Genomic DNA, 24,893 nt, shown 5'->3' with positions numbered 1-24,893 from the left:
CCCCAAAACATCCTACATAACCAAAATATAATGATCAAAGTCAGAAAACTGACATTAACACCCTGCTTTCAACAAAATTACATACCTTATTCCAATCTCACCAGTTTTTACACATGCTCAAAACTTCTGCTGTATACTTCTGTGAGATTTTTTCCACAATGTAGCTATAATTTGCATTTCTCTTATGGCCAACAGTGAGCATTTTCCATAAGTTTAAGGATGATTTTAGATCTTTTTTTCGTGAATTGTCCGTTCATATTTCTTTGTCCATTTTTTTTGTTTTTCACATTTCCCCTCCTCAAATGGAAAGAGTTCTTCGTATGTTAATGATACCGGCCTTTTATTTGTGATATATGTCGTAAATATTTTCTCCTACTCTGTTGTCTTTTTGTCTTTGCTTATAGGTGTTTTTTCCACATGCAAAAGTTACAGGAGATTTTATGTAGTCAACTGTATTAATCTTTTATGACACCCGAATTTTAAGTCATAGCTAGACGGCCTTTTCCCACACACAAGTTACGGAGAAATCCACCTACATTTTCTTCTATATTTGCATTTTCATTTTTTGCATTTAGATGCTCATCATTCAGTTTATATTTGTGTGTGGTGTGAGGAGTGGATCCTGGCTCAATTAAGTAAATATAGCAAGCTATTAGCAATAGATGGCAGGCGCACGGGTGTTTACCACGCTTGCATCTTTCCTCAAGGTTTGACAGTTTGAAGAATCGGCAGTTGGGGGCGAGGTGCGCCAAGCAGGTTGCGCAGGCGGCGCGGCTGGCCCTTTAAGCCGGGCCCCGCCCACCCCGGAAGGGCTCGCGCGAGCCCCGCCCCCGCCGGCCCGGCCCCGCCCCGGGCCGCCGGCCCCGCCCCCGCCCCGCCCCCGCCCCGCCCCCGCCGCGGCGGAGGGTGGTCACGTGAGCCGGCTGCGGCGCGCGGCTCGGCGCGGTGATGGTGGCCCCGCTGTACGGCTCCCCCGGCGGCCGCCTGGCCCGGGCGCTGACGCGGGCGCTGGCGCTGGCCCTGGTGCTGGCCCTGCTGGTCGGGCTGCTCCTGAGCGGCCTGACGGGCGCGACCCCGATCTCGGGGCGCCAGTGGGGGCCCAGCGGGCCGGTCCCGCCCGCCTCCCGCAGCCGCTCGGTGCGCCTGGACCCCCAGACCGGCCAGTTCCAACTGGTGGATGGCCTCCACCCGGACGCCGTGGCCTGGGCCAACCTCACCAACGCCATCCGCGACACCGGGTAAGGCTGGGGGGGCTCGGGCGCCGGCTCGCCTCGCTGCCCCGGGGGTGCCCCCGGCTCCCTCCAGGTCAGTTTCCCGCCTCCGAGGCTGCGGCGCGGCCCTCCGGCCCGGGGCCCGGGTTGGGTGGGGGCCAGCGCAGCATCCCTCGGCCCAGGGGGACCAGCGCCTCGCCCTAGCCAGGGGGACAGGCCGCATCCCGGCCGCGCAGGCCCCACTGCCTCCCTCCGGATCGGCCGGAGCACTCCCCACCCCACCCCACCCCACCCACGCCTCCCCTGGGGCCAAAGGCTGTTGACAGCTCTTCTAAAGAGAGACTCTCACTTCCCTGATTGTGGCTTACCCCGTAGGTGCCAACCCCTGCCTATTCCAGAACCAGGGCAGCTTCTGAGCCTGGGTTCTAGGCCAGCACAAAAAACCAGGGTCCCTGAACTCACGTAGACCCACATGGTATTTTTGCTTGGGGTCTGCACCTCCTTTCTCTCCTCCCTCCCAGTCCAGGGGAAAGTTATTTGGCTGGTTAGTGAGCATGGAGCCAAGTGCTCCGTCGTCCTCGGTAGTGGTGATCGCTGGCCTCATCGCTGGGGATCAGGCTGTTGTTCTGACTCCCCTGCCTGTCCGGGCTCCCATTGCCCTGTCTGTGGCTCAGATTTTGAGGATGTGCTCTGGCTGGGAGATGGACTGGTACCCTTCTCAGGCCCCGTCCCAGGGCCTTGTGCCCATTCATTCGCTAACCTGTTGCACTTGGCCCTGGGGACAGAGCTGAGCAAGATGGGTCTTGATTCAATGGGGGGGGGGGGGGGCGGAGACAGAGAGTGCCAGAAGATAACCTGACTCAGTGGGTGCGGGCGAAATCTAGCCTAAAGCCTTGTCAGCGGGGCTCAGGCCCTGGATCAAGGCTGTGTTGGCCATCTTAGTAAACCCTCAGTCCCCTCCTACCACCCTCCCACTGCTCCCATCCATTTGCCTGGCATGCATTAATTCCTGCAGGTGTTGGGGAGATACAGGACACCAAGGACACCCCCATTTTTGATGCTTTGTGGTACTTGGGAGGGGATCAGAGAGACGGAGATGGGGGTTGGGGAGATTGTGAGGAGGGGATCTGCTGTAGACACAGGAGCTGGACAGGGCTAATCTGGGAAGGCTCCCAGGGAGAGGAGGCCACAGGGTGGGCTAGTGTCCATGGAGGGAACTAGAGCTCTGTGGCTCTGTAGCTCTGAAATCTGGTGACCCATTCTCTGCTGACTCACACATGGTTTTGGCTCTGCTTAGCAAAGCCAAGAGGGCATGACAAATCTCAGCCTGTATGCTAGCTGGGAAGGAGGCACAGAGGTGAGGCCCAGCATGGGGAGAGGTCCTTGTCCCCAGGAGGCCCCCACAGCGCTGTTTTGCTCCAAATTATGGAAAACCAAAGTGGAGAGAAGACTTCCTTGATCGTGCTGGATGGAAAGCTCTTTGTGGTCCAGCTCTTTCTCTATGTGACCTTGGGCAGATCACTTCGCCCCTCTAAACCTATTTTTTCTCCTCAAGGTGAGGCTTGGAGGGAAATTCACTGGGATTACAGAAAGCACCTCTGTTTGTTAACTGAATGAAGGAATGAGTGAAAGAAAAAGGAGCAGGTGTCTTCTGCCCCCATTTTACAGTTGGGGAAACTGAGGCCTGAGACAAGAGCCCAGGTCTCTTCCACGCTTATCCCTCTCACGTCCTCTTTCTAGCATTCTATCTGTCCAGTCTGCCCGTTTAGCCCTGGGGGCTGTGCTCTAGGGAGAATGGATCAGAAGCCCCCATTTTGGAAGCAGGGAAACTGAGGCCCTTAAGATCGACCTCTTAGGGGCAGCTGGGTGGCTCAGTAGTTGAGCGTGTGCCTTTGGCTCAGGGCATGATCCCAGGGTCATAGGATCGAGCCCCGCATCAGGCTCCGCTTCTCTCTCTGCCTCTCTCTGTGTGTGTCTCATAAATAAATAAATAAAATCTTAAAAAAAAGAGAGAGAGAGAGAGAGATCGACCTCTTAGAACTCAGGGATAGGATGAAAGAAAGGCATCTGAGGTTTCCTGGTCCCTGATCAGCAGAACCTCTGAACCGTCGGTGACTCTTATTTTTCAGAGTGGAGGCCAGGGATTTGACTCTTCTGTATACCTGGAGTTGGGGGTCTCTCCTCCTTCCGTCCCCCACAGTTCGCCATGGGGGATCCTGGGACTGTCAGGATAAATTCCATGTCCTCTTCCCCGCATAACCTGTCCTCTTTCAGTTGTGCTGTGTCTGACCTTGGACGGGTGATGACTCGCTGTAAGGCCTGAAACATTTAGGATTTGGTGCTTGGGCATCAGACGTGCCCCAGGAGGCAGAGCCTGCAGTAGGATGGCTGTGGCCTTGGTACCAAGGAGGCTGAACCTTCCAGCCCTACCCTTTCCTCCTTCCCTGACCCCCTCACCTGCTGCCAGACACGAATCACAAATCACCATGAAGTTGGAAAGGGAAGTGGGTACCAATAAGAGGGAATTACCCTGTTAAGAAGCATAGAACCAACTCAGATACACCAAGTAACCAGAGAAACCCAGCTCAGTAAAATGCATAAATACCATCCAGCTGTTCTTGGAAGTCAGGAAAGGTAAACATCCCATCAAAACCAAGGAAAGAGGGTAGCCCCGGTGGCGCAGCGGTTTAGCGCCGCCTGCAGCCCGGGGCGTGATCCTGGAGACCCGGGATCGAGTCCCACGTCGGGCTCTGTGTGGTGCCTGCTTCTTCCTCTGCCTGTGTCTCTGCCTCTCTCTCTCTCTCTGTCTCTATGAATAAATAAAATAAAAAAATCTTTAAAAAAAAAAAAAAACCAAGGAAAGAGTGGTAGCCACAGATAAGGTAGGGTAGGGTGTCTGGGGTGCACAGCACGGTACCCTGAAGCATGGTGTGGAGCTGGGGGAGGTTTGTGAGTGCTCATCACACAGCAGTGGTCTGATTTTTCTCGGACATGGCCTCTTCAGACCCTGGAGACGTCGTCAGGCAATAGGCACCCATGAGACATAAAATCACAGTGTGGCCCATAGACTTTCCAGAAAGAAAAAACAAAGATTGGAAAAACAGATTAGTGCCGCCAACTTTTTATTTTTGTCAAGTGAGTGCATTAAAAACAGAACAGCGTTTATTGACCTCTGTCAATTTTATCTCATAAGAGATCAACTATTTTAGAACCAAGTAAGCAGGAAGGACGTGTTCTTTAGTAGAGAGCAGTCTAATGAATACATTTAACTTTAGAAATGCTTGTCAGTGGTTTTCTTTTAATCAGGGATTGGGATAGAGTTTCTCAAAGCTGTCAATCTGCACAGCGTGAAGGAATCTAGACACCATTTGCGTGAGTTCAAGCCTCCCCATTTTACAGACGGGGACCCCGAGGCTGGAAGGGCCAGGTAGTATGGAGCAGAGTTTCAGGTTTACTGAAAGATCTAGGCTCACATCTTAGCCTGCCTTATCTCTGTGGTGAGGATGGTGACAACCCTGGGGAGGTGGTGGTAAATCTTTTGATTTGGCTTAGGGTCTGAAGCCACAGAGGGATCCTTAGAGCCTTCAGAGGCTCCAGCATTGAAGTCTGGTAGCTTAGAACAAAACCCCTTGAATGGGAACATCTCCCACCCAAAGTGTTCTGGAAAGATAGGTGGAAATTCATCTATTTGGATCTTCTGAGGCCTCAGGCAAAGTAAATAAAACCCATCTAAATGAAATTACCCCTTTGGAACAAGGCAGCATACAAGGAGATGAGGGTGGGCAGTGGCAGGGGCTGGGGGTGGGGGTGAAGGAGTTAGTATCACTTTTTACTCTTCCTCCTTCAAGTCTCTTATGTTATTGGCTTTATTATACAAATAATTAACTTGGTTAAAAAGATCCCACTGGCTTAGGTAGGATGTGTGAGGTAAGTCCCCCCATATATAATCACTGTTAGCTCTTTCTTCCAGAACTTTCTATGCATAAATAGACCTAAGTGTGCATGCATATGTGTGAGCATAGGTATGCATGCATGCGTGCTTGCATAAAATGCTTTTCACACACAGGGTTATCCTGAGTCAATCGTTTATTCTTCTCTAATCTTTTTTTTTTTTTTTTTAAAGATTTTGTTTATACCTGAGAGACACACAGAGAGAGACAGAGACACAGACAGAGGCAGAAGCAGGCTCCCTGCGGAACTGCAGACTCCCTGATTCAGGACTGGATCCCAGGACCCCGGGATCACCACCTGAGCCAAAGGCAGATGCTTAACCACTGAGCCACCCAGGTGCCCCTGATCTTTTTTTTTTTTTTAATGTTATCTCTGACATCTTGTCAGCATATGACACCCCTTTCTCATCATAGCAGTTGGCATGTTATGTCATTATCTGCTTACATTCTGGCACCCCAACCCCAGGCACCCGCCACCCCCGCAATAGCTATGGGAAGGCCAGGCCTGAATGTCATTCACTTTTGCACACCTTTGGATGTCTGGCACCCAGTGGACTCTCAAAGTGGCTTGCTTGCCAAAAGTATCAGGTGAGCATGTTTGATCATCTTTTCTTCTCCAGAGTCTTCTCTAGGCCAGAGCTGTTCTTGCCTTGGAGCTCTCCGGTGCCGTGTTAGCCAGCTCCCCACGAGACTATCCTGGCTGAGCCTGGCTCTGCCTTGTTTTGGAGGCTCTTCATGATCTCATTGGTGTCTTCCTATTGCCCCTCGTTTTCTTAGTAGAAATTGCCTTAAGAGGCGCACTTGGGTGGCTCAGTCAGTTAAGCCTCTCCCACGTCAGGCTCCCTGCTCAGCAGGGAGTCTTCTTCTCTCTCTCTTCCCTGCTCATGCTCTTTCTCTATCAAATAAATAAATGCAACCTTTAAAAAAAGAAAGAAAGAAAGAAAAAGAAATTGCCTTAACACTGGTTTCTCCTCGAGTTATGGAAGCCACCTGGGTGAATAATTTTATGTCCTTGGAGCAAGGATGAAATCCAGAACCAAAGATGGATAGATTTGGTTGCGTAAAAACTGGAAACCTCTATATGGCAAAAACAAAAGCAAAAAATCAATTAAAATACAAACATTTTCAATATTAGTGACAAGCAAAGGGCTAATGTGTACATAGAGAACTTCATAAATCAATAAGAAAAGATAAACACAGTGGAGAAAAGTGAATAAAGCACTTGAGCCAAAGAACTGTAAATGACCAATAAAAATTTAAAAACAAGTGTAGGGGTGCCTGAGTGGCTCAGTCAGTTAAGTGTCTGGCTCTTGATCTCAGCTCTGGCCTTAATCATGGGGTCATGAGTTCAAGCCCCATGCTGGGCATGGAGCCTTCTTTAAAAATTAATTAAATAAATTGAAAAAATAAAAACAAGTGTAATTTAACTAATTAAAGGATTATTATTAAAACAACGTGATGGCATTTTTCAACCATTGCCTTGGCAAAGATGAAAAAGATCAATAGGAATCATTTCAAGCGAGAGAGTGGGCAGACAGGAATATGCACATGGTGGCGAAGTAGTCTCTAGCCCAGCGTGGTTGCAGGCTGGCAGCGGCAGCGTTGGCATCACCTGGGCGCTGGTTAGAAATACAGGGTCTCAGGCCCTGCCCCAGACCTCCTGATCAGAGTCTGCTTCCAGACAAGGTCTTCAGGTGGCATGGATGCATGGGAAGTGCTGCTTCCCAGAAGGAGCGGGAGCCATCCTGCCTGGAATTGAATCCCAGCTCTGCCCTTTGCTGGCCCTGTAATCTTTGGCAAATGTATTGGTTAGTGTTGGGCCACAGTGTTGTGTAACAAACCACCCACCAAACCCACTGGCTCCAGAAATAACCATTTATCCTCATGGATCCATGGGGCAGCCAGGGCAGCTCTGCTTCATGCTATGAGTCTGCAGACCTGGTCTGCTCCATGTTTCTGTCATGCTCCTGGGAGCAGTGGGCTGGCTGGGGCATGTTGCAGTGGCAGTAGCAGAGGCATAGGAGGGCAAATAGCAACAAAGGAGGCCTATTGAAGGCTAATCTTATAACGGGCACACGGTCTCTATCTGTATTCCATTAGCCAAAGCAAGTCATATGACACGGCTGAGCCCAAATCAGTGGAGCAGGGAAGGACTCAGCCATTGGTAGGACCACAAAGTTTCACAACTGAGGGTACTGATAGGGAGGATTGGGCAGTAGTGCAGGCTTCCAGCAGTCATGGAACTTGGCCTCGATTCCCTCCGCACCTGTTCTATGGGGAATAACGGTGCCTACCTGGGAGGATTATAGGATTGCCATGAGGATTGAATGACTTAGTAAACAAGAAGTGACTAGAACAGCATCTGGCACAGAGGAAGCCCTCAGTTGACACTGGCTGGTGTGTTTGTCAGGGCCGGGACATGGATTGGCACAGCTTTTGGGGGGCTGCTGTTTGTCAATGCTTATTAAAACTAAAAATACATGTGCCCTTTGACCCAGCAGCTCCCCTTTTAGGGATTTAGCCTGCCGAGTGCACAAAAACAGATGGCCATTCCCATGAATGACAGTTCTTCACTATGTTTTTAATGATTTAACACCGGAGATGGCTGTGTGCCCAGCCGAGGGCTGGTTTTGCGTTTGCCCCTGTGCTGACCAGGTGTCCCCTTTCCTACCCATCTAGGTGGGCCTTTCTGGAGCTGCGCACGAACGGCCAGTATAATGACAGCCTACAGGCCTATGCGGCGGGCGTGGTGGAGGCTGCTGTGTCTGAGGAGGTAAGGGCCATGTGGGGGAACCTGGGGCTCCTACCCCACACAGTGTACCTGCCAGGATGCTTTGAAGGGTTCTGAGGTGAGGTGCCTGCCGAGTGGGCCCCCATGCCCCCACCCCCAGCCCTCCACAAATTGAGGAGCAAGCTCATGTGCATTCTTTAAAAACTTAGGCTACGTACTATTTGATGCATATAAAGGATGTATACCATGTTCCAAGTCACGAAGCACAGCAATAAAAGAATATCCAGACCAAAACGTAGAATGTTACTGATCCCTCTGAGACCCCCTTTCTAACCCCTGCCCCCAGAGGCGCCATCACCCTAAATGTGACTTCCATTCATTCATTCATTTATATTGAGATATAATTCCCATGCAATAAAACTTATTTTATTTTATTTATTTATTTTTTAAGATTTTATTTATTTACTCATCAGACACACACAGAGAGGCAGAGACATAGGCAGAGGGAGAAGCAGGCTCCCTGCAGAAAGCCTGATGTGGGACTCGATCCCAGGACCCCGCGATCACAACCTGAGCTGAAGGCAGACCACTCAATCACTGAGCCATCCAGGTGCCCCAAACTCACTATTTTTGAATGTATAATTCAGTGGTTTTTAGTATATTCATAGGGTTGTGCAACCATCACCACTACCTAATTCCAGAACATTCTCATCACCCCAGAAAGAAACCCCATACCTCCCTTCTTTCCCTCACCCCGTCCCCCAGCAACCATTAATCTGCCTTCTGCCTCCATGGGTTTGCTTATTCTTAACATTTCGTATGAGTGGGTGGTCTTTTGTGTCTGGCTTCTTTTACTCAGCATTGTGTTTTCGAGATTGATCCACGTTCTAGAGTGTGTCAGTACTACAGTCCTTTTTGTGGCCAAATAATACTGTATTGTGTGGACAGGTCACATTTTATTTATCCATCTGTCAGTGGACGGACACTTGAATTACTTCCACTCTCTTACTTTTGTTAAACTAGTTTTATAACACATGCCAAATCCTCCGACAACACACGATTTTGCTCTACTTGGGACTTTATAAAAGTGATATAAATTTGGGAAGTCAGCCCACATCAGAAGGGGGTGAGACTTTGCAGTGAGAGCCCGTCTCCTGCAGCATGAGGGGAGGTGGGACACCCACTTGGGAAAATCATTTAGCAATAATAGAATTGAGCCCGCACAAACCCTAGGGCCCAGTGGCCCCGTTCCTGATACCCTCCGAATGACCTGAGGATGAGCCTAAGGTGCTTAGAGCAGTAGCCCCAGAGTGGGAACAGCCAAGTGCCACTGACCAGTGAATGAGGACCCAGATGGGTCATATGCAAAGTGCCCTATGCTAGAGCTTTGGGGAGGAATAAGCAGCATGGACACATCCTGGATCCTGGCTGGTGAGGGGGGAAGTGTGCATGGCAGATGGCTGCACACAGGGGACACCCCTTTATAAAACTCTTGCTCCTCATTCTGACACCCAGCAGTAGTTTGGGACGTCCTTTTGGGACCTCAGTGTCTGGGGAGCTGCTCAGACACTAGGCCAGGCTGGTGCTGTTTGAAGTGCAGTGAATGGGACGGGACGAGATTCCATCTTTCAGGGGCCCTATAGGCTGCCGATGGAAGTGTGGCCACCCCACTGAGACTCAGAGAGGCGAAGTTACTTACCTGGGGTTGCACAGCCAGTCAGCAGAGGAGCCAGCATTCAACGCCAGCTCTGGCCGACCAGAGTCTCTGTTACTAACGGTTCTTGCTTTGCCGCCTTCCCCCTGGCCCAGGAGCTTCTTGTGAGTGGTGATTATGTCCTGTCCCCAGCTGTGTCCCCTGCACCCAGGCCAGAGCCTGATGTAGGACAGGCACTTGGGAAATGCTTCCGGAAGTAGTGGACAGCTGCACGGAGGAGGTGGCATCTTACTAAGGCTTCCAGGGTGGAGTAGAATTTGGATGTATTTCATGGAGATGGCAATGGAGCAAGGGGTCCCCAAGCAGTCCGTCTCGGGGTACAGGGTGCCGCCACAATCCCCTCGTTGACCCATGTGTCTTGGGAATGTTTCCAGTGTGGTGAGGGGTGTAGCTGGAACTTACCCCGCCAAGCTTGGCACAGTGAGGTCCACGCTTTGGGACATTACAAATCCACACCTTTCCAGGGTTCAGATCTTGACACTGTGATTCATTACCCAGATGGCCTTGGGTAAGGTAATCATCTGCCCGTGCCTCAGCGTCTTCAGCTCTGACACGGAAATGGTGATAGAGCACTTTCCTTACAGAGTTGCCGTGAGGTTTGAATGTGTCCATGCAGCATGCCATTCATGGGAACTCTGGGCAATGAGCTAGGGGACTTTCTTCCCCCAGCTGGAATGTCAGCTGTGGGTGGACTGGGGATTCCAGGCCAGGCCTGGCTGATCTTAGCTGGGTTTATCCTGGCAGGTCAGCTAGGGCAGCTGGTTGGCTTAGAGTGGCCTCATTCATATACCTGGGGACTGGCCCTCTGTCAGCTGGGGTGGCAGGGCTGATGTAGTGTTTAACTTGCCAGCAGGCTAGCCCAGGCTTGTTCATGTCACATCGGGTCAGGGACGTGTGGATGGCTTCTTGAGGGCTGGTTGAACTGGCCTTCACTTGCCCATGTGAACTCACTTGTGAGTTAACTGCTATGTCCTTGGAGCTGAGGATAGCACATAGTAGGGGCACGAAAGGGGTGGTTAGTTGATTGACTAAATACACCCATATCTTTTAGGTCTCCAGTAACAGAGGAGACGCAGTCTAGAACAGACTTTGAATGAGGGCTTTCAAAGGAGGGGGACATCTAGAAGCTTCAGGCCCTGATGGGATGGGAGACGGATGGGTGACTAGCCCTCTAGGGGAGGAGAGCCAGTGGGAACTGAGGCGCGGAGGGGGCCTTGCAGGGCACCATGCTTCTTGGAGGCCTGTGTAGGGGTGAGTCGGGGGCCAGTGGAGCCCACAGCGAGGAGAGCAGCCTGGTGACCCCGCCCCTGCCCTTGCCCACCTGCCCCCCCCCCGCCCCCACAGCTCATCTACATGCACTGGATGAACACCGTGGTGAATTATTGTGGCCCCTTTGAGTACGAAGTCAGCTACTGCGAGAGGCTCAGGAGATTCCTGGAGACCAACCTGGACTGGATGCAGGAGGCAATAGAGATGAACAAGGACTCTGCGTACTGGCATCAGGTGCGTGTGGCCCCCTGTGCTCTGAGGGGCACAGCAGGCTGGGGCTGCTCCCCTTCCAGCTGGCTGGCCTGCCCGTCTCCCACCCTCTTTGCCAGGCCTCTCTCTCTCCCTCCCTTCTTCATCCACCCACCCACCCACCCATCCATCTATCTTCCATTCATCCTCTCCCTCCCCCCTTCCCTCTCTCCTCTCCATCTACCCACCTACCCACCTGTCTCTCCATCTTCCATTCATTCCCCTCCCCCTCCCTCCACCCCCCCTTCCCTCTTACCTATCCATCCATCCATCCATCCATCCATCCATCCATCCATCCACAGGTAGTTTGTTAGCACATGCACCACACACAGGCTTACCCATCTTCTACTCTCCCATCTGCCACTCCCCTCCCATCTTAGGCCAGTTCTTGGTTCTCCCACCCCCCAACCATTGACGTACCCCATGTGGTTGCCTGTCCATCTCCCTGCCCACCATCTATCCACCTGTTCACCTCCCCCCTGCACTTCTTCCCACTCACTTGCCCAGCCCACTCGGACCAGCCACTTTATCTGCTTCATTCCCTACCTTCCCTCCCAGCCGTCAGCCTTCGAAGCACCTTGAAGTGTCAGTCTCATCATGGCCACTCATTCTCCCCACCAGGGGCCACCCTGGTCCCTGGGGATGATGCCCACACTCCTTTGCACCCTCTCCATCCCCAGCTTTGGCTCTTGCTGACCTCCTCGCTCTATAGTCTAGCCTCCCTGACTTCCTGCTTTCTGGAACAAGATGTGTTTGTTACCTCTGTTACCTCTTGCCTCAGGACTTACGATCTGCTCCTCTGCCTAGAGCGCTTCCTTTTCCCCCTCTGCCTGGTTTACCTCCCACGCCTCACCTCTGTCCTGTCCCCATATTTTCCTGTGATGCTCTAGTAAGGGATTTAGAGTCTGTCTTCAACTAGACTTGAGCCCACGAGGACAAGGCAGGGATCACATCTGCTTTGCACACCATAGTATCCCTGGCGCCCAACACGAGAGCTGACACATAGTAGGTGCTTTATATGTAAATGTTTGTTGAATACATATAGATGAGAGAATGGATCTGTCTTGTCCTGTCTGTGCATCTAGCCTGTGCCACTGCCTGGACATCTGTCCTTCTGACCACCCTGCCATCCACCTGGATGATTACTTCTCAGTCCTTTCTTCCCTTCTATGTATCTTAGCAGCCATGCTCAGTGCTGCCTGACTGTCCATCCTCTTGTCCATCCATCCATCCCTCTAGCAGATGCTCACGAAGTGCCTGGTATATACTCAGCGCTGACCAAGGCCCTATAGGGTACACAGTGATGATCCCTAGTTAGAGAACAGTGACAGTGACAGTGATAGTGGGGAGAAGTTAGCTAATGAGACCTGTGCCCTGAGGCAGCAGCACAGCCACTAGTTAAGCTCAGATTAAAGAGCAGTTGACAGTGGGTCAGGGCTGGCTGGGAGGCTTTCTGGAGGAGGTGACATTGAGCTGGGCTCTTAAGTAGGGGTGATTTAGGTTGGCAGAGGGCAGAAACATATAGTTAACTAAGTGATGGCAAGAGAGAGGGTGGGTGCTGGGGAAGGGGTGGTCAGGGCTGTCTGGATCCTGGGGGATGCACCTGGGCCACTCCTGCCCTATCTGGATCCCCAGGCCAGAGCCCCTCCCATTACAGGAGAAGGCATGAGCCCGGGGTGGGGAGGCCTCACCCCATCTGCCCCTCCCCCTAGGTGCGGCTGACCCTCCTGCAGCTGAAAGGCCTCGAGGACAGCTATGAAGGCAGTATGACCTTTCCAACTGGGAGGTTTACCATCAAACCCTTGGGGTTCCTGTAAGTGCCACTCCCGGAGCGGACAGGGTAGGGGAGAGGGCCGTGCATCTTACCATCAGACAGACCTGGGTTCTAGTACCCATTCTGCTGCCTCCTGGCCCAGCCTTCCAGGGCCTCAGCTTCATCCTCTGTGAAAGGGGTATGTGAATGCACTCCCAGCAGGCTGGCATGGTAACCCTCCGGCACCCCTGCCCTCCTCAGCCTGTTGCAGCTCTCTGGGGACCTGGGAGACTTAGAGCCAGCCCTGAATAAGACCAAGACCAAGCACGTTATGGGCTCTGGCTCCTGCTCTGCCCTCATCAAGCTGTTGCCCGGCCAGAGTGACCTCCTGATTGCCCACAACACCTGGAGCTCCTACCAGAACATGCTGCGGATCATCAAGAAGTACTGGTTCCAGTTCCGGGAAGACCCCCAAGGTGGGTGGATGTGGGTGTATCTGTGTGTGTGAGCGTGCGTGTGGCACCAGGAGGTGTGGACCTCGGCCCTGTACACGCTGTGCCCTAGGAGTCCATCTCACTTTTAACATTTTTGTTTTCTGTTAGCTCCTTTTCACAAGGTACACCAGTTACCTCTTGGTGCATGACAGATCACTCCCACTTTTAAGACAACAGAAGCGTAAAAGCACAGCCATTTGTTTTTGCTCTCGTGTCTGTGGGTCAGCTGGATAGTCTTGTTAGTTTGGGCCAGGCCTGGCTGATCTTGGCTGGGCCACTGATGCTTCTGCAGCCAGCCGGGGTGAGCTGGCTGACCGAGGGTGGCCTCATCTGCATGTCTGGGGGTGGCTTTCAGCTGGGTGTTGGGGCAGCTGGGTAGCTCCCGCTCATTCTCCTGACATCTGGGCAGGGCAGTGCGGAAGGCCTCTCAATGGCTGACTGAAACTGACACAACATTCTGTTGGCGCTGCCACTTTGAGGAAGAACCTAGCCGGTATCTGATGAGATTCAAAATCTGTCACTCTCGTGGTCCAGCAATTCTTGGCCCAGATCTATCCCTAGAGAAACATTTCGGCTTCCGCACAGAGATGGTGTACAAGGATGTCAACTACAGTAATGGTTTGGAAACAATCTAATGCCCATTAACTTAAGTAAATTTCGGAGTTGACATGTATCCAGAGAAGTGTGCACATTGTACTTGTATAGCTGGAGTCTTTGTAGATTGCACACATCTGTGCACAACACCCAGACTGAGAAATGGGACATTCCTAGCCCCCAGAAGCTGCTCTCAGGTCCCTTTCCAGGCACTTATCTCTACCCCAGCATAACCTCCCTCTGACCCCTTACAGCATAGATGAGCCTGATTTTGAATGTTCTGTATGTAGAAACATACAGCATGTGCTCGCTTGTGTCTGACTTCTCTCACTTAGCATAATGCCTGTGAGGTTCATCCATGTTGTTGTTTGTACCCATAGATCGATCATGGTCATTGTGATGGATTCATGAACAGTGTAGTATCTCCTGAAAAAAAAATCCTATGCAAGGGAGTGCCTGGCTGGCTCAGTCAGTAGAACATGCAACTCTTGATCTCGGGGTTTTGAGTTTGAGCCCCAAATCACTTGAATACTCCATAGCCCACAGGAGGTAATTTCTGTGAATATTTGTTTTTTGTTTTTTTTTTCCGTAGACTAAAATGTACCTTATTTTCCCGTTTGTTTCCACTGATGTTTATTATGTTAGTAATATGTGAATACATTCTTATGGACACGAATTCTAGTAGTGAATGAAGAAATAGATCTCTTGTGATACCCTCTTCCAAATTCCAGACCCTTCCTAAGAGGATACCTGTTGCCGTTTTGGTTTGGATCCATCTAGATTTTGGGGGTTGACTTATATTGTGTATACACGATCCATATTTTTTTAGTTAATAGGTTTTACTTTTTAGACAATATCCAGGTTTACAGATAAATTGGGTAGATGATACAGAGTTCTCATATACCTTCCTGCTCCTTTCTCCTATTATGAACATGTTGCATTGGTGTGGTACGTTTGTTACAACTGATCTACCAATGCCCATAATCTACATTCAGGTTCACTCTGAATAGTATGGATTTTGGTAAATGGACAATGATGCATATCCACCTTCGCCACCCTGAACATTTTGCTTTCTGGGTTTCTTTTAAACGTAAGTAAGATCATACCATATAGGATTTTGGATATTACCATGTTCAGTCTACCTTTTAACAGCTGATGTTAAACTTTTAACTAGTTCTCAATTGAGGATGTCCGGCTGAGTCTTTGGAGCTTCAGACGATGGTGCGGCAAGACAAGTGCGCCCCCAAGTGAAAATGCTGGATTAAAAGATGGGCATAAGTAGAAGTGCCTGGATGGCTCAGTCAGTTAAGCATCTGACTCTTGATTTTGGCTCAGGTCATGATCTCAGGGTTGTGAGATTGAGCCCCATGTCAGTCTCTGCACCTAAGTGCAGGGTCTGCTTGTCCCTCTCCTTCTGGTCCTTCCTTCACTTGTTCTCTCTCTCTCTCTCTCTCTCTCTCTCTTTCAAATAAATAAATAAATAAAATCTTAAAAAAAAAAAAAAGGATGGGCATTACTAGTTGCACCTGGGTAGCTCAGTTGATTGAGCATCGACTCCTGATTTCAGCCCAGGTTTTCATCTTGGGGTTGTAAGTTGAACCCCAGCATTGGGCTCCACACTCAGTGTGGAGCCTACTTAAAAAAAAAAAAAAAGATAGGCGTAGTTAAATACTTTAGTCTCTGAATACATATAGCCTAATTACCTCCAAAAGTGGCTGGGCCATTTTACACTTGTCCACGAGTCTATGAGCATGTGTTAGCTTTCCCCTCAACCTTGCCAGCACTGGATGTTATGGTTCATTTCAATTTTTGCCATTCTTATGGGTGATAAATGGTATCCTGGGCTGAGGGTTTTTTTTTTTTTTGTATGAACTTTACTGATGGACAGCTTAAACACATGTAGGATGTATATATTGGTGGGTCTGGACAAACCCACCACTCAGTAATGCCAGAGAACATTTCCACCCTGCAGGCAGGGTCCCTGTGCCCTTTGTAGTTATTATTTAGGCAACCCCTCTTCAAGTTTCCTTTCTGTTAGGTTAGTTTTGCCTGTTTTAGAAGAAAATAAAACCTGCACTAATATTTTAAAATTTCTGGTAATTGGAAAAAAAAATTCCGGTGGTTGATCTACTTATCGGTTTATTTATTTTGTGGAATTGAAATTCACATAACATAAAGTGAACCATTTTCAAGCGAACTATTCAGGGGCATTTAGGACATCCCTGATGCCATGCATCCACCACCTGTGTCTAGTTCCAAAGTATCTTCATCACCCTGGAAGGACACCCCTTGTCAGCAGTCCCTCCCCTTTCCCTTTCCCACCAGCCCCTGGCAACCAGCGATCTGCCTTTTCTCTCCCTGTGGATCTGCCATTCTTTTTTTTTTTTTTTTTTAAGATTTTATTTATTCATGAGAGACACAGGCAGAGGGAGAAGCAGGCCCCCTGCAGGGATCCCAGTGCAGGAGTTGATCCCAGGACCCCGGGATCAGGACCTGAGCCAAAGGCAGACACTCAACTACTGAGCCATCCAGATCTGCCCATTCTAGACGTTTCATGTGAATGGAATCGTACAGTAGTGGCTTTCTTGTGACCGGCAGCTTTCACTTAGTGTAATGTTTTCAGGGCTCATCCACGTTGTATTAGTGTCAGTCCTCCATTCCTTTTTATGGCTAAATATTCCATCGTGTGGATAGATGACAACTTGTTTATCTGTTATTATTGATGGACGTTTAGGCTATTTTCACCTTCTGGCTTCCAGAAGGTGAATTAAAAATTACTACTTTTTAGTAATGAAAACAAAGTGCTTAAGTAATGCGTGTTCACTATAGAATATTAGAAAATATGGTTGAGCACAGAGAAGCAATAAAACTTGCTTGTACCCCACCCTGCCCCCTGCCCCCAGAGAACGACCATTCATGTTGGTGGTTTTCCCCTCCAGTTCCAGCTGTTTAATTATGACTTTGCCCTTTTAATGTTTGTTTCTTTGTTAATTACATGGAAGTGGCTCCAGTGGTCCCTCCGGGTACCCTCACACCTGCCTCAGAACCCCTTGTACCTGAACCCCATCCCTTGACAAGTGCTGGTCTGGCATACGGTGCCCTTGATTGTACCCAGCCTACACACCCCCCTTGTGCCACCAACACTTAACTTCTGAGTCTGGGGACTTAACTCCTTACAGCTGCCATAAAAAAGGAGGAAATCCTTCCGTTTCTGACAACGTGGTTGAACCCAGAGGGCATTATGTGAAGTGAAATAAACCAGGTACAGAAGCACAAGTGCTGTATGATCTCACTTCTGCGGGGAATCTTAAAGAGTGGAACTCCTAGAAGCAGAGACTAGAGCAGTGGTTGCCAGGGGTGGGGGCGCGGGGAGGAGGGTGAAGCCACAGACTTCAAGTAGGTTCTGGGGACCTAAGGTGGAGCATTACAGTTAACAGTAGTGTCGTGACACTTGAAATCTTCAGGGAGGAGAGATCTCAAGCACTCTCGCCACACACAAAAATGGTGACTGTGTGAGGGGATGGGTGCACTTGTTAGCTTGATGGTGCTCATCAGTTCACAGTACGAGCGCGTGCATGCGTCACATTCTCACGCTGCGCACCCTAAGTACAGACAATTTTTATTTGTCAGTTATACCTCAGTAAAGCTGGAAAATGAAAAAACAAAGCCCATGTGCTCAGACTTCTGTTTTTTGCCCTCTGGATTATCTTTTTTTGTGATAGATCTTTCGATTAAAAAAAAAAAAAAGTAGGGGAAGGGTTGCCTGCCTGGCTCAGTGGAGCATGTGAATCTTGATCTCTGGGTTGTGATTTCAAGCCCCACATTGGGTGTAGAGATTACTTAATAAAATCTTTAAAAAAAAAAAAGGCCAAAAAGATTTTAGCAAACAGAATATGTTTGTAAAGAAATGTATGTGTATATATCTTTTTTTTTTTGCTACTAGCTTTCTTTTTTGCACACACACAACCACACACATGTGCACACATACACCACAAATGTCCTGTTTTGCTAAAATATCAGAACAGATGGAGGCACCCCATGAGGCCTGCTGCTCCCCACCTGGACACTCTGGCTCTTGGGTTGGGGCTCGGGGGTCCCTAAGTGGGCTTGTCTGACCTGCACCCTCCCCCCTTGTTGGGCTCACTCTCCCCTCCACAGAGAACTCTCCCCTGGCTCCTGGCAACAAGCTGGTCTTCTCATCCTACCCTGGCACCCTCTTCTCCTGTGATGACTTCTACATCATGGGCAGCGGGCTGGTGAGTGTCCCTCCCGTGTCGCCTTTCTCTCTGGGGCTACAGTCACCTGGCAGCTCTGGGCAGGTGGGTGGATGTGGCCCCCACCACCATCTGCACTGGGGCCTGTTCTCCTGCTGTGGTACTTGGACCACAGGATTAGGGGAGGGGTGAGTGGCTTCTTACAAGTGGAGACCCAATCCCTCCCTGGCAGCCAAATCTTGCACACCCCCCCCCCCACCGGGACTCTGCATTCTGAGCCAGCCCTCAGCAGTCGCTGGTCTTGAGACCCTTTTGCAATATTCTTGACCTCAGTGACCCCATTTTGCTAGGATGTCTTGAGCATAAGCCATCCCTCCCTCCACCATGACCTTGCTGTTTCTCATCCTGCCTCCCCTCCTGCCTTCCTCAAATTCCCTCTAACTGGGCCAAGTTTTCTGAATAGATGTTGTTTACAGTGTGTTGTTTTTATCGGTTTTCCTGGCTGGGGTCCAGACTTGTTTAGAAATCTGTTCCTGGCACCCCTCACCAGGGCATTGAGCCCTGAGATTGCAACATGCAGAGGAGGAAAAAACATCGCTGTAAAAAATACCCTCCAAGCGGAAAGTGCCAGTTCCCTGCTGGAGTGGCAACAAGGGGCGCTTGCTTTTTCTGCTATTTTCCCCTTGAATGTGGAAAGAGGTGTGAGAGGGCCAGGTCCCAGGTCGTAGGCTGGGGATCCCCCTTAATGCAGTCTGTCTGGGGAAAGGAGGGGACAGTCTGGGGAAGGACGACTAAAAAGGTTTCATCTGGTTACCTGGGAGGTGTCCTGGCAGGAAATTTACTTTCCATCATGGTCTTTTATTTTTTAAGATTTTATTTATTTGACAGAGAGCATGAGTGGGGGGAGAGGCAGAGGGAGAGGGAGAAACAAACAGGCTCCCCATGGAGCAGGGAGCCCAACATGAGGGGCTCAATTCCAGGACCCTGAGACCATGACCCAAGCCGAAGGCAGATGCTTAACTGAGCCACACAGGCGCCCCATCAGGATCTTCTGTTTTTGTGCCACAGACTCCTTTGGCAGTCTTAGGGGGCTATGAACCCCTTCTCAGAATAACATTTTTAAATGCATAAACCATTGTAAATGCATAAACCAATGATCTATGGGATCATAAAGGAAACCAGTGATATTGAAATGTGTTTATCAAAATATTATGTAAATAACCTTTAAATATCATATATGTGCTGTTTCGTTAACTTTTTTGTTTTGTTTTGTTAACTTATTAAGTAAGTAAGCTCTGGTAGTGGGTGTGCTAACTACCATAATTGGAAAGGAACGGGGAGCATAAATGATATTTTGAGATAGGTGCAAGCGACCCTGTTGTGTGGTGGGAATGCATCTGATTTCTGTAGGTGACAGTCTCGGGTACCACAAACGTCACAGTGTTGTGTCACCCGTGCTCACAGTGGAGAGAGATGCTGAGTTTCAGTTTGGTGGTGGTGGGAATGAAGAGGTGGTATTTTCAACTCCCAAGTCTGCAGACTCCCTGAGTACTACCCCAGGTCCAGAACTCCCCCATCCTGAGAGGGGAGACTGCCTTCCAGGGCTTTCTAGGCCACGGTGATTGGAATCCTGGCAGTGGCTTTGGATGCTGAGGACAGCCAGTTGAGGGACAAGGAAGCTACGGCTGGGAGCGGAAGAAGGTGTTCCCAGCTGGGCGTTCCTCTCAATCTTGCTTTCCAGATTCTTCTTTTAAATATCACATTTATGGCTATTGCTATCTTTTAGCTGTTTTTTGGGCTTTGTATAAAAAAGGAGGAAGCATGCTAATATCCTGTTATAAAGGAACAAGCATTGATTTAAGAGTTGGAAGTCTGGTGATCGAGTCTTGACCTATCCACTTACCAGCTGTGACCTTTGGCACTGTCTTAGCTTCTTCAGGCCTCAGTTTACCTTTCAGTAAAAAGCAGCATTAATAGCCGTGCTGGGTTTTCCCAAGGGGGTTGTGAGATTCCAAGCTAATAGCCTCCAGCCGCCTGACTTTCCCTCCAGAACTGCAAGGAATGGGTAGAAATGGGATGCTGTCCCTCCAGGGAAAGAGCTGACCAACTTGGTTGGGAGATTGGGTCCATAGGAGCAGCACCTCGGGCTCTCTCAGGGCCTGTCCCCAGGGCAAAGCTGGATGCGTGATTGTGAATCCTCCTCAGCACTCAACCAGGGAACCAGTGAGGAACATGCACACAAACCAGCACATGAGGTTTTAAAGAACTGTGGCCAATGTATGGACCATGATTGATATAGCAGTGCTACTTGGTGGCAGCATGCCCTAGCTGTAAGTCAGGTGGCCCTTCAGTGCAGCGCCCCCTCGGCCCTTCCACAGGTGACCCTGGAAACCACCATCGGCAACAGGAACCCAGCCCTGTGGAAGTATGTGCAGCCCAAGAACTGTGTGCTGGAGTGGGTGCGTAATGTTGTGGCCAACCGCTTGGCCTTGGATGGGGACTCCTGGGCAGACATCTTCAAGAAATTCAACAGTGGCACGTGAGTGGGCTCCTGGCACTGTGACCTCACCCAAGAAATGGACCAACTTCCCCCCTCAACAGTCAGACCCCAAGGGACCTGACATGGCACCAGAGCCGCACACCCCACACCCTTTGCCGAGCCCCCTCATGGTTCTTTTTGGAGTTGGAAGGTGTCTTAGAGTCTTCTCCCTTGTTTTATACTTAGGGAAACTGGGGCTTTACATCTCCCCTGCAGGTTCTTCCAACCAGGGAAAGGCCCCAGAGGGAGGCCAGGAAGAGAATTTAGAATTTGAGGGCTCTGGAGACAGGGCGAGGGCCGTCTGAGCAGGTGGGCATGGCAGATGGGCTCCCTGTAAGCTAGAGACACGGGAAGGTCTTAGAGCATTGGGCAGAATTGACCCTTATTCCAGTAAGCACTAGAGAACCAAAGACTTCTCTGGAGCAGACAGACAGCATGATGAGAGCTGAGAATACCAGGTCAAGCTGCAGTGTCAGGGTGACAGTCAGATGGCAGGACACCGCCCCCCACCCCCATGTCACTCCTTTCCCTTGATTCCTGGTGGTATGGGGCACTGGGGGATGGGGAAGCTGGGGCAGTGGCAAGGTGTGTTCAGTCCTCCTTCCTTGGCCATGACAGGTACAACAACCAGTGGATGATCGTGGACTATAAGGCATTTGTCCCTGGTGGGCCTAGCCCTGGGAACAGGGTGCTCACCATCCTGGAGCAGATCCCGTGAGTACCCTGGGAAGGAGAGCAGGGTGCTCCAGGCAGAGAGAACTGCCTAGGCAAAGGTCTGGAGACATGACTCAAAGGCAGGCCAGGTGGGAGCGGGAGGCAGCCCCTGACTGGGGCAAAAGATCCAGGACATAATCTACCTCTGGGCAGTGGGGAGTCATCAGGGCAGTACTCGCAGGTGCCCCTTTTCTCACCAGTCTTGCCCCATCTCTCTTCTCGGTCCCAGGGGCATGGTGGTGGTGGCTGATAAGACCTCAGAACTCTACCAGAAGACCTACTGGGCCAGCTACAACATACCGTATGTCCCCACCCCCATACCTGCCTCTCCCCTGCTCAGCTTTCCCTACTGGTCAGAGATCCTTCCTCGCGGGATCTTTTCAACCCACAGAGCAAAGAAACTACCCTGGCCTTTCTGTGGCCAGGAAAGCCCTGCCAGTTTTGGGATACGGTTGTGGAGCTCAGGTCTGTGCCCATAGCAGGGGCTGTGGCTCCCCCACTGCGTCTGCTGTAACCGGGCTGCTCAGCCATCACCTCTGGATGCTCACTGTGCTCTGCCGAGTGAGAGGTTTGATCTTACAGCCACTGAGTGGTGGCCATGGTCCCTGCTCCCATTTCACAGATGAGGAGACTGAGGCCTCCAACAAATGCCTGACTTCCGTGAGGCACGTTCCCCAGCTATTCAGTGGTGAAGTCAGCATCTGAACCCGTGTCTCTCGGACCACAGAGCCTGAGCTTGGTCACCCCCCCAAGCCACCCCCTGCAACATGACCAGAAGACGTTCCTGTGCTGTCCTGTCGTAGTTGTCAGTGATAATGTTGTGCTGTGACTGCCCCTCCACCTCCCCAGCCACTGCTCGCGTGGACAGAGATCGTGAGTGACCATCCTTGTTCTCTGTAGGTACTTTGAGAGTGTGTTCAACGCCAGTGGGTTGCAGGCCCTGGTGGCCCAGTACGGGGACTGGTTCTCCTATGATGGGAGTCCCCGGGCCCGAATCTTCCGGCGGAACCAGTCACTGGTGCATGACCTAGACTCCATGCTCCGGCTTATGAGGTATGTTGGAGGAGCATGAGCCCCGAGTCCCATAGAGCTTTCTGTGCATTTTACTGGCATCTGCGTAAACTTCGTCGCAAGCCCAGGGATCACAGGGTGGCAGCGAACTGTAACCACATTTACAGGTGAGGGTGCTGACCATCTGTTGAGGGGCCACCCAGTGCTGGGCACCATACTCAATACCAGAGAAATGGGACAAAGCAGGGAGCAAGCACCCTGGCTGTGGGAGATGCTAAATCCATCAAGCAGTCACACTGATGTGCGTGCGTAGCCAGGGCTGGCTGAGCCCCTAGAAATGCGATACAGGGGTAGGATGGGGCATCTCGCCTGGGTCAGGATGGGGGGCCCCAGGGAAAGGGCCACCTGAGCGGATGAGATGATGGGCATGGAATGAAGAGGTGAAGGGTGATAGAAGCCCATTTGGGGCTGCTGGCCTGGGGAGCTCGGCCTCCTCTTCCTGGCATGCCTGATGCCCCCTCCTTTCCTACATCCAGGTACAATGACTTCCTGCACGACCCCCTGTCGCTGTGCAAAGCCTGCAGCCCCCAGGCCAACGCAGAGAATGCCATCTCGGCCCGCTCAGACCTGAACCCGGCCAACGGCTCCTACCCTTTCCAGGCCCTGCATCAGCGCTCCCACGGGGGCATAGATGTTAAGGTGCTGCCCCGGGGCCTTGGGGTAGCAGGTGGGCTTGGATGCCATCTGGGCTGGAGCAGGGACGGGAGGAGGTGAAGGCTGGGTCAGAGCAGATGGCAGGGTGGAAGGGCAAGGTCAGCATTGGGCTGTGGGTGGGGTCAAAGTTAGGGCTGGGCTCAGCGACCTCTGCCCTGGCCCCCAGATGACCAGCATGGCTCTGGCCAAGGCCTTTCACATCATCGCGGTCAGTGGCCCAACGTGGGACCAGGTGCCCCCGTTCCAGTGGAGCTCCTCGCCTTTCAGCGGCCTGCTACACATGGGCCAGCCTGACGTCTGGAAGTTCTTGCCCATTGAGATCTGGTGGGACTGAGCCGCCTCCTCTGTGCTGCTGACCCCCAGCAGGGCCATCTGCCGGCTGCCGCCCTGACCTCCTGCCTGCCCCCTCCATGGGCCTTGTTCCCTGCCAGGTCTGGGACCTGGGTGTGCCAGGTTCCCTCTTGTCTGGGTCGTCTCCTGGCTGGGATGTGGAGTCCAATGGGGCCCAAAACTGAGTCGTTGGCTCCCCTTAAGTGGGGGGATGCCGCCCCTGCTCCTTGCCTCTCTCCTCTACTCTGCTTGTCTCTCTCCCCTGTGCTGGGGCCCTGTCCTCATGCTGCCCCCTCTCGAGGGTTTGGGAGGGGTCCTTGGATGGGACTTGGGACCCCTGGGAGAGCAGGAGGGGACCATTCCAGTCCCTGCCTCCAGTGTCATTCCGGCCCGTGGCTCTGGGACTTGGGGGTTTCAGCCCTGAGATCTGGGTGTTGCCTCCGGTTGGCATCCGTCCTCCTGTCTCCCAGCCCTAGCCGCTCTGCTCCCTCAGGAAGCAGCCCCCTTGCTTCCCCTTCTGGGCAACTTCCCTGAGGACAGAAACTTGAAAGCAAACAAAAACCAAAGTTTCTGGTGACTTGTGGCTAGAGGGGCCTTCGGGGGTAGACAAGAGTGTCAGCCCCTATGCTGCAGCCTCATGCCCCTTGCCCCCCAACTTGGGCCTGCCCTTGGCCTCAGGGTGGTGCCCACAGCTCCCCTGCTGTAGGAACCAAATTGCAGACTGTGCTGCCATTAAATGAGAGGCCGTGGCCCCTGTGCTGTGTTTTTTGGGGCAGTAGGGAAGGCTGGGCTGGGTCCTTTCTCCTCTCTGGCTTTGGTTCTACACCATCTACCCATGCATTCTCCTGTCCATTCTTCTGTCTATTCATTTATTCACCTGCTAACTCACCCATTGTCCATCTGCACAGTCATCCATCCACCTACCCAACCGTCTCTCCACCCATCCATCCACCCACCCACCCGTCCAGCTGTCTGTTTATCCACCCATCCATCCATAGAGCCATCCATTTTCCATCCACCCATCTATACATCTCTCTTTCATCCATCCACCTGTCTACCTATTCATTCATCTATATCCGTCCATCCAGATGTTCAGTGAGCACCTACTTTGCTCTGGGTGCTATCCCAGGGCCTTGTTAACCAACAAGACTTTCCCAAGTTCCACTGTGGGATACAGGCCAACACGAAACAGAATCTGTCACCAACTGATCTTAGCCAGCTGGTCAACCCCAGTCCTCGGCGCCTTGGCTCTTAATAGTGGTCAGAGGGGTCTGCCTGCCTTTTTGGGGGGTTTTGTGCTGAATCAAGTGGGACAGTCGAGGCTGGAAGCAATCCTGTTCTGGGAAGGTTTCCCTGAGCTGAACACTGTTTCAGTCCTACTCTGTCCCGTAGGAAGAATTCTGAGG

At 51.3% G+C, this 24,893-nt stretch overlaps 1 protein-coding gene across 1 annotated transcript; it reads left to right on the top strand.

Moving 5' to 3' along the window:
- The first annotated feature begins 919 nt into the window (after positions 1-919).
- On the top strand, positions 920-24,236 carry PLBD2 (phospholipase B domain containing 2). Its single transcript, XM_055322883.1, has 12 exons — positions 920-1,238; positions 7,841-7,934; positions 10,951-11,109; positions 12,837-12,937; positions 13,139-13,353; positions 18,124-18,221; positions 20,558-20,718; positions 21,337-21,432; positions 21,662-21,733; positions 22,333-22,485; positions 22,980-23,142; positions 23,324-24,236. The coding sequence occupies exons 1-12, from the start codon at positions 949-951 to the stop codon at positions 23,489-23,491; spliced, it is 1,770 nt and encodes a 589-aa protein (XP_055178858.1). The 5' UTR covers positions 920-948; the 3' UTR covers positions 23,492-24,236.
- Positions 24,237-24,893: the final 657 nt, after the last annotated feature.

Source organism: Nyctereutes procyonoides, unplaced genomic scaffold (assembly GCF_905146905.1).
Source record: "Nyctereutes procyonoides isolate TBG_1078 unplaced genomic scaffold, NYPRO_anot_genome, whole genome shotgun sequence".
Classification (NCBI taxonomy): Eukaryota; Metazoa; Chordata; class Mammalia; order Carnivora; family Canidae; genus Nyctereutes; species Nyctereutes procyonoides.
Note: the sequence above shows the minus strand (reverse complement) of the source record. Positions and strands in the feature narration are given on the sequence as shown.